Source organism: Sorghum bicolor, chromosome 1 (assembly GCF_000003195.3).
Source record: "Sorghum bicolor cultivar BTx623 chromosome 1, Sorghum_bicolor_NCBIv3, whole genome shotgun sequence".
Taxonomy (NCBI): Eukaryota; Viridiplantae; Streptophyta; class Magnoliopsida; order Poales; family Poaceae; genus Sorghum; species Sorghum bicolor.
The window spans coordinates 57,010,061-57,019,017 of NC_012870.2; the positions used below are offsets into that span (position 1 = coordinate 57,010,061).

Consider the following 8,957-nt stretch of genomic DNA (forward strand, 5'->3'; position numbering starts at 1 on the left):
GCAAGCGCACAAAGCCCTACGCGTACGTAGTGCCAGCTGTGGCTCCGAACGACGCCGCACGACTCTCCGCGCAATCTCACTGACTGGTGACTGCGTGCTCCGCCCACTGGTCCGCGCGCGATCTCCATGCTACTAGCATCTTCTTCTCTGTCAGCTCTTCTGAACCAGAGGAATCCTCGACAGCTATATAGCCCACCACCATTATATTCCCTTTGCGGCTTCTTGAGACCCCATCGTCACGCCTCCTCACAGCGCAGACGCAGAGGTGATCCAAAGGGGAGGAGAGAGTCGCCCACCACCACCACCACCACCACCACCACCATTAATCTCGATCCCTGCTCAGGAATGCAAGTGTGAGCTAGCTAGGCTGCACATGCACTGTGCTGCGCTAGTCAACAATACACTTCTCTTTCCGCCACTAGTACAGTCACCAAGTACTCCACTCCACCAACCGCCGCCGCCGGTCGACCGGAGATGCAGCCGGCCTGCGCGCGCTCCGCCGCGCTGCTCGCCGCCTTGGTCGTCGTGCTGGCTTATTCAGCCGTGAGCTGCCGCGGTCAGCTGGCTAACAACTACTACGCCGGCAAGTGCGGCAACTCCAGCGTGGAGGACATCATCCACGACGCCGTCAAGGCCCGCCTCGCGTGGGACAAGAGGATGGTCGCCGGCCTCCTCCACCTGCAGTTCCACGACTGCTTCGTCGCTGTACGTACTACGCAAACACCATCATTGTCTTGCTAGCTAGCTAGCTTCTTCAATATATCATCTATCGATATCGATCCATCTCAGTTTCAACATTATTGATTGATTTATTTGTTGCTGAATATATATTTGTAATGAAGGGGTGCGACGCGTCGATCCTGCTGGACGGGCCAAATACGGAGAAGACAGCGCCGGAGAACAGTGGCATCTTCGGCTACGACTTCATCGACGACGTCAAGACGGCGCTGGAGAGAGTATGCCCCGGCGTCGTCTCCTGTGCTGACATCATCATCGCCGCGACAAGGGACGCCGTTGGCATGGTGAGTCACCCGGCCCCATTTGTATGCTATATATGCTACGATCGAGCTGCGAACAAGCAACAATGCTGCCGATTGATCTTTGTTTTGAGGAATCGCAATGCATGCCATATGATGATTGACTTCATTTGCTCCTTGCCATATGATGATTTATTTTTGGTCTTTGCTAAGAGCAGCAGACAGTTGCTTCAATCTTTAATTATTCATTATTACTATAGGGAGCCTACATCACATGCATTGTTAATACTTTTGTTGTTTTACTAGCTATTTACAAAATGATGATTTATTTGCATTTGAACAAAGTATTAACGCGCGTATTAATCTGCGTGTACAACAATGCAAGTCCAGTGCGGAGGGCCGAGCTACCAAGTACAACTGGGCAGAAGAGACGGCATGGTGTCACAAGCGTCAATGGCGAGCATTCTGCCGGGCCCCAACGTCGACGTCCCCACCGCTATCGATCTATTCGGACGGAAGGGCATCAACGCCCTCGAGATGGTCAGCCTAATGGGTACGTCGCCGCCTATGCTACGATGATGCAATTTTTATTTTAATGCAGAAAACGAGACATACGTAAAAATTTAGCGAAAGATCGATACAGTGCGTACGTATACCGGATTTACTGGCCACACAGTACAACTTGTGTTGAAAGTTTTACCATGAACCACGTGCATGCATGTCCTCTCTTCGCTAACATGAAGCAGGCTGGTTTTAATAAATAAATTAGCCTCTTTTGACCTAGAACACAGCTAAGCGTATTGATTCGATGTGCAGATATCTAGCAGCTCAACACATGGAATATCACGTACACGGTACACAAGTGTTGGCACATAAAATAAACAGTCAGTATATTTAGATATGCGTTAATTTATTGAGCTAGTTTGCTGGTCTAACGTTATAAGCACTTGTGATCTTAGTACAAATATTATTATATTTATATTATGTTATTTCCCTTTTCAATATGTAACCCGATGCATGATCACTACCCAGCTCCTCATCAAACCGTTAGGAATCATATGTAAATGCTGAATATAAGTTCTTCTGATCGAGGTCTCGGACTTAGAGCACACAGGTAACATTAAATGAGTTATCCACGCCCACACACAAATTACACTTGGCAGCATTAATACTACAATGCAACTGATGCGATACAGTTTGCTTATAATTTGCGAGATGAATCTTTTAAGCCTAATTAGTTATTAGACAATATTTATCAAATACAAATAAATGCTACAGTGTTTATTTTGTAAATTTTTTTTGTAATTAAACAAGGCCTACAACTCAATCTCATGCATTGTTTTGTTGCAGGCGCGCACACAGTGGGGGTGACACACTGCTCCGTGATCCACAACCGGCTGTTCGACTACAAAGGCACTGGCTTGCCGGACCCGGCCATGGACCCGATGTACGTGTGGATCCTGACGACGTACGCGTGCCCTAAGGGCCAGGCCTTCGACAACATCGTCTACCTGGACGACCCCTCCAGCATCCTCCTCGTCGACAAGAGCTACTACTCGCAAATCATGAAGCGCCATGGCGTGCTGTCCGTGGACCAGGCTCTCGGCGACCACAACGCCACCGCGTGGATGGTGAACTTCCTCGCCACCACCGACTTCTTCCCCTCCATGTTCAGCCACGCGCTCAACAAGCTCGCCGCACTCGACGTCCTGACCGGCACCGCCGGCGAGATCAGGAAAAACTGCCGGAGGACCAACTGATGGATGGATCGATCTGCCAATCAATTGATTGATTGATACACAAAATTAGGTTAATTTTTACCAGCAGCTAGCTAGCTAGCTAGACGAGCTGCTGCTGCGAGAAACAGAGAAAGAAAAAAAAAAAGAGAAAAGGAATTGAGGAAACATATATATATACGCGGCCGGCGACCAAAGGATCGATGAATGAGGGAGCATTACCATCAGAGATAGCATATGGTTTTACCATATAGCTAGTTAATTGGAGTAAAGATTCAATTTACTGGAGTAGTACAAGGATCATTTTTTTTCGTGTCTGTACGCTGATTCTTTTGTACGTGGCCGGAGTATAAAAATAAACGTTCCATGCATATACACCACTACTTTATATATACTGTTATTATACATTATGATTTTCAAAGGAGAAATGTTTAGTGCTTCGCTCTTCTCAGTGAAGGAGGGTAAATAATCTTTTCTAGCGCTGCAACAAAAAGAAAAATTAGTGCGGCTGCGGCCAAACAGGTCAAATGAGCACCTTGGAGGGAGCGTCTGAAAAAGCAGGGTAGAGTGCATCCCGAGAGAGCTTTGCCCCCTCTCCAGGACGCCGACGGCCGACGGGCTCTCTCTTCTCGTGCACCTGTGGAATCTTCGACGTGCCTCGTAAGGCCAGTCTCGTGTTTCATGATACTGAGCCACAGAAGTTTTATGGGAATGAAACTTCTCTCTCATCTGATGAAACTTCTTCATTTAATGACCCTGTCAAATCAGCAATTTTACTTATGTGGCACTCTATTTAATGTGCATGACACTCTCATGAAACATACATTGAGACTGGCCTAATAGTAGTAGATCAGGCCAGTTTTTTCTTTTTATTGCAACTTCCAAGCGCCCCTGAACCAGCCACTGGCCCGAGGCATATGGAACCTGCTGCTACAGTGGCGGAGCCCCCTGCCTTGGAGAGAGTTTCGTAGCATTATTTTCAAGATTGTTATGTCATGTCATGTGAAATAAAATAAAACTTGTATGAAATATCTATTTTCAATAGACAGTTTCATTCCATGGTTTCATAGACATTTAATTCCAAGACTCATATAGAGTTGGTAATCGTGTTAGGAGAGTTTCATCTCTCTTTTTTCTTAAATACATTGTCATATCATCAAAAATGTCTATGTGGTAACCTATTTAATGTGAATGAAACTCACACTAGTACACAAGAGCTCAAAGCCGGTGGTGGCATAATCTTTCCACTGAGGGTTTCAGTTATCCTGCGCCTGTGTTTTAAAAATAGCACGACAAGAGATAACAACCGCCTGTGTTAATGGTATAACACATGCGGTTAATGTAACAAAACCGCCTATGTAAATCCTCAATTTACACAGGTTGTCCACTTACATGAGCCGCCTGTGAAAATACATTACCACAGGCGGTTCACTTAACAGAACCGCCTGTGTAAATGGAGATTTACACAGACGGTTCTGTTAAGTGAACCGCCTGTAGTAATGCATTTTCACAAGCAGCTCCTTAAGCTAACCGTTTGTGCTATTCTTTCTATAAATACCCCACAGCCCCCTTCTTCCTCCTCGGGCAGAACTGTAGCTCGCAGCCACCTTCCATTGGAGGCCATCTTGGAGGTCTAGATTTTCCTAAATACAAGGGTGGAGGTTTTGATCTTCATTTCTTGGAAGGAGGGGGCTAAGAAAGGTTAGTTGATGCCTTTAATGCCTCTTTTTATGCCCTCTTGCTCAATTTGAGCTACTTTTTGCATCTACGGTTTCACCATGAGAGGGAGAGAGAAGAGTAGATAGGTATAGACTATATTTGCTCAAATGAGGTTGCTTAAGATGGTTAGATGATGTCTCTCCTATCCCCTTTTCCATGTTTCCTTCTCAAATAAGTGAATTCAAGAAATATATATGTAGTGGTTTCCATGAATGGTGTTTCCTAGCTTGAGAAGAGAGAGAAAGATAGCTTTTCTTTCTATTTTTTTTAATTATGGAATATGCATTTTTCATGTATGAGGTTGCTTAAGATGGTGAGATGATGCCTCTCCTCTCTCCATTTCTATGTTTCCTTCTCAAATTTATTTTAGTGAAATCAAGATACATATTTAGTTGATTCCATCAATGGTGTTTTTCTAGCTTGTCAATTTGATTTAGTTGTGAGGTGTTTTTTTGAATTATTACTTAGGGTTTTGTCTTTATTTTTTATGCTAGCTCCGAGGTCTAAAAATTGAATAGATATACAACCGGGAGGTTTTCATCTTCATTTCTTCAAAGGAGGTCGTTGTTTCAAAGGTTAGATAATAAATATTTCTAGACAATATTTCATACTTGTTTTGCATTGAGATCAATTAATTTACTATTTTTTTCCACAGGTAATGATGGAGAGGCCTTTATAGATGTATAGCTTATCAAGACTAGATACATCATACATACCCGAGGTGCATAGATTTGTTGATGCTGCTAAGAAACATGCTTTGAGAACAAAGACAAAGCATATATATTGTCCATGCATCGACTGCAAAAATATTGTTCTATTTGAAGATACTAAAGCAATCATTTCTCATCTGGTCTGCCGAGGATTTATGAAGGATTACTTGATTTGGACGAAGCATGGAGAGGGTAGCTCGGCGCCTTATATAGTTGGGGATCCAGCAAACATCGATTTTGATGGTCCAGGCATGCCTCATGATGGATTTTAGTTTTTCCATGAGACACCCAAGCGAACATGTTGTGCCAAATTTTACTGTTGGTGGATTTGTTGGGGAAATAATGGTGCTAGAACTCATGTCTTACCAAATGATACGGCTGCGGAAGATGTAGAATTCTTGGAGGCAATGTTGTGTCGTCATACTGAACCATCAATGTTATTAATGAAAGGGATGGAGGCCTTGAACAAGGCAGCAGAAGAGCCTTTGTATGATGAGTCTAAGGGTTGTACCAAAGAGTTCACGACGTTGTGATCTGTACTAAAACTGTTGATGGCAAAAGTCAGGTATGGTCTGTCTGATGTTGGATTCGATGCATTCTTGAGTATTATCGGAGACATGCTTCCAAAAAAGAACAAAGTGCCTGCTAACATGTAATATGCAAAGAAGTTGATCAGTCCATTCACTATGGGTGTCGAGAAGACCCATGCATGTAGAAATCATTGTATCCTGTTGACACCGTATTCTGACACAAATTAGGAAAGTTAATAAAGCCTGGATCGACAGATGAAAAAGTGATGACTGACCATTGAGAGAGTTTTCGATGGCCTATGATACCGATGAAAAAGCAGTAGGAGAGACATATGGTTAAGTCTGGGAATAGTAATTGATCGGTGCCGATGGCTGATATTGACGATTACCGATGCCGATGGAAGATGATATGCCGATGATGGTGAAGGAAGACGTGGGAGTTGTCAGAAAGACAATGGTGGTGTACCGATCACTCAGGATGGATGAATTGTTATTTTCCATGATTGTTAGAGTTTGTTTTACGTACGAGTTCTGTTTGATTTGGAATTAGAATCCTAGTCGTGTCTGGTTGTAACTCTTTAGGACAGAGTATAAATATAGGCCTAATAGCGATGTAAGAAGACAATCCAATCAATATCATACACAACTTTTACATCTACTTTTGCATCTGCATTTTTGACGACTTCGTCAACTCGCATCTTTTCTTTTACTTACGAGTTCTTAAGAATTCATCGAGTCATACTCGATGAGTTCTCGAGTTCCGCGTGAATACCTCTTGGCCGTGGCATCCGGGCGCATCGCTGTTGTCGGGACCAAAGTATTCGAGTTATCACCTTAGTCGGTTGCAACTTGTAAGGTCAAATCGACTGACACGCCTTAACGTTTGAATCATGTATTAGCCCTTTGTGTTTGTAGATCCACTTTTGCACCAACACATCTTTTGGCACACCTAGTGGGACAAATTCACCATCAAGATCATTATGTCTACTACCGAATTTGACATGGAAAACATCATCGCTGTGACGGAGGCTGATCTAAGGGATGAGCAGAAGTAGGCGATGGCAAAGGCTATGGAGGAATACAAGCAACTATGCTTAAAATCCTTCAGCGTCAACAGGAGCGGCGAAGTAATCCAGAAGCTAGAACTGCCGATGCCTCGGCAGATCACATTTGAAGCCAATCCTGGTAAATTACAAGATATGGTTGACAATGCTATTAATCGTGCTTTGATCAATCAATCTAGTGTACTGTCCAATACTATTTTCAACGTCGTGGCTAGAACTTTCAAAGAAGGACAGACACCACCATTATACATGGGCCCGGCCTATCATCAGCCAGGGTTATCATCGGTTACGGCTCCATCGGCTCCTCCAGCCGTTTTGGGTACGGAAGTTACTTCTCTGCCAAGTACGTTAGGGATGAGTAACGGGCAATCTACACCGATGAGAACTAATCCAGCAACATCAGATGGACGGATCCAACTCAACATAGATCTATTGGCATCGGCAATGTCGGGGTCTGTATTTCAAAACTGTCAGGTTCCTCCCAATTGGTGGGGATATGGTATGCCTCCGGAGTTTTTTGCGAATGGTTCTGGAACATCTCAGGTGGCTGACTTGGCAGGAAAAGCTCCTATGACATCGGCACCTCTAGTTTCGCCGATGACTCAGATTCCCTAGTATTCTACAACAACTACTGTAAGGCCTGTTATTGGAAACTTTTAGATGCCAACATTCTAGACACCTAATGCATATGCATTGGCGGATTTATTGTCGACACAACAGAGATTTATGACTCGGGCGTGTCAACCCAGTGATGACACCCAATTATCAGTCATCAGCAGGGTTTGTGCCGATGAATGCTAACAATGGGTGGATAGGACAGTTTGTCTTCCCACAAATGACACAACAGAGTCATCCGGCTATAGGATTCCAGCAAGGACAGATGCAGGTTGGTTTTCAGAATCAACGACCAGCCAATCAGCCGATGAACATTGCTCAACAAATTGGTGGCCAATAAGGTATGGCCAACGCTATGTTCCCTGGAGATCGTGTGCCTTAGAGGCATGTGGAAGCTTATCAGGAGGTGCCGGAACCTTAGTCCCCACATCGGCAGGATGTCGATGCCTATTGGGCCGATAAGATAGCTGAAGTAATGAGAGATCAGTTTGGGATAAAGCCCAAGGTCAATACTTATTCTTATCGGACAGCGTATCCTCCTGCATATGATTTGATCCCACTTCCAAATCAGTACAAGGTACTAGATTTCATTAAGTTCTCTGGGTAAGATGATACGTCGACAATGGAACATGTCAATTGGTTCATCATCCAGTGTGGAGAGGCTGCTAACAGAGATGAATTAAGAGTTCGTTTATTTTCATCATCTTTGTCAGGATCGGCGTTTACTTGGTTTATTTCGCTACCTCCAAATTCGGTAATTACTTGGTGAAAGGTCCTTGTTTGGTTTTGGTAATTGAGTGACAACTTAGGTGGACTAATAGTGTTTATGTGAGATACATAGGAGATTAGTCCACAGGTGAAGATGTGATGATGGAGGAGCTCATTGCATATGAGACATGACACCAAGGTGGGACCTAGGGTACATGTATAGGTGTCAGAGTAGGGGTCGATAGGAGCATGGAGCGCTGACCTACCCGAGGCTTCCGTATCGGCGTGGCCTCGAGCCATCCCATCTCGGTAGCCTGGTGATGATTACGCGTGCCCCTGCGTCCTGCTCTATGCGCCGTCTTGGGCTGGTTCAACGGTCGCACGCTTGTACGGTATGGCGGCAGATCCGGCGGGGTGGTTGTGGTGTTGTCAGTCGACGCCCAACTCGTCTACAGGAAGGAACCGTGTCTGGTCGAGGGCCGGACGCCGTGCAATGCCCTGTTATCCGGAGCGCTGACCTTGGTTACCTCGAGGGAGTACCGATTAGACGTTCCATCCCTATTTCCCGCGTCCTGACACACCCTGGGTCATTTGGTGGGGAAGGCTGCAAAAAAAAACGATGGGACGGGTGCCTGTTTCCTATCATGCTTCCCGTGACCAGTGTTTTAGGTGAGGAAGCGTCAGGCGCATTAAATGCCCAGGCTCTCGTTCGCGCGTCAGGCGGCGGGCGGCGTCCTTGCGCTCGACGCCTCCCGGTTCGTGCGAGCCTATTTCCGTATTCGACGGTGGCTAGTGCTCGACCCCTGATCGATTCGCTCGACGTTATTTCCGTCTTCGAGGTTGCGGTCGTCGACGACCGCGCGCATGTATGGATAGAGCGTCGAGTTGAGGGCCTCGA

The 8,957-nt window shown here is 45.3% G+C and overlaps 1 protein-coding gene across 1 annotated transcript; it reads left to right on the top strand.

Annotated features, from left to right (window-relative positions):
- Positions 209–3,088, top strand: LOC8055624 (peroxidase 57). Its single transcript, XM_002464862.2, has 4 exons — positions 209–705; positions 843–1,022; positions 1,368–1,530; positions 2,328–3,088. The coding sequence occupies exons 1-4, from the start codon at positions 475–477 to the stop codon at positions 2,735–2,737; spliced, it is 984 nt and encodes a 327-aa protein (XP_002464907.2). The 5' UTR covers positions 209–474; the 3' UTR covers positions 2,738–3,088.

Bases quoted from the DNA above. Each gene is read 5' to 3' on its own strand.
- LOC8055624 (XM_002464862.2), top strand. From the start codon at position 475: ATGCAGCCGGCCTGCGCGCGCTCCGCCGCGCTGCTCGCCGCCTTGGTC. The intron at 706-842 runs GTACGTACTACG...TTTGTAATGAAG, and splicing joins TCCACGACTGCTTCGTCGCT to GGGTGCGACGCGTCGATCCT. The intron at 1,023-1,367 runs GTGAGTCACCCG...ATGCAAGTCCAG, and splicing joins CAAGGGACGCCGTTGGCATG to TGCGGAGGGCCGAGCTACCA.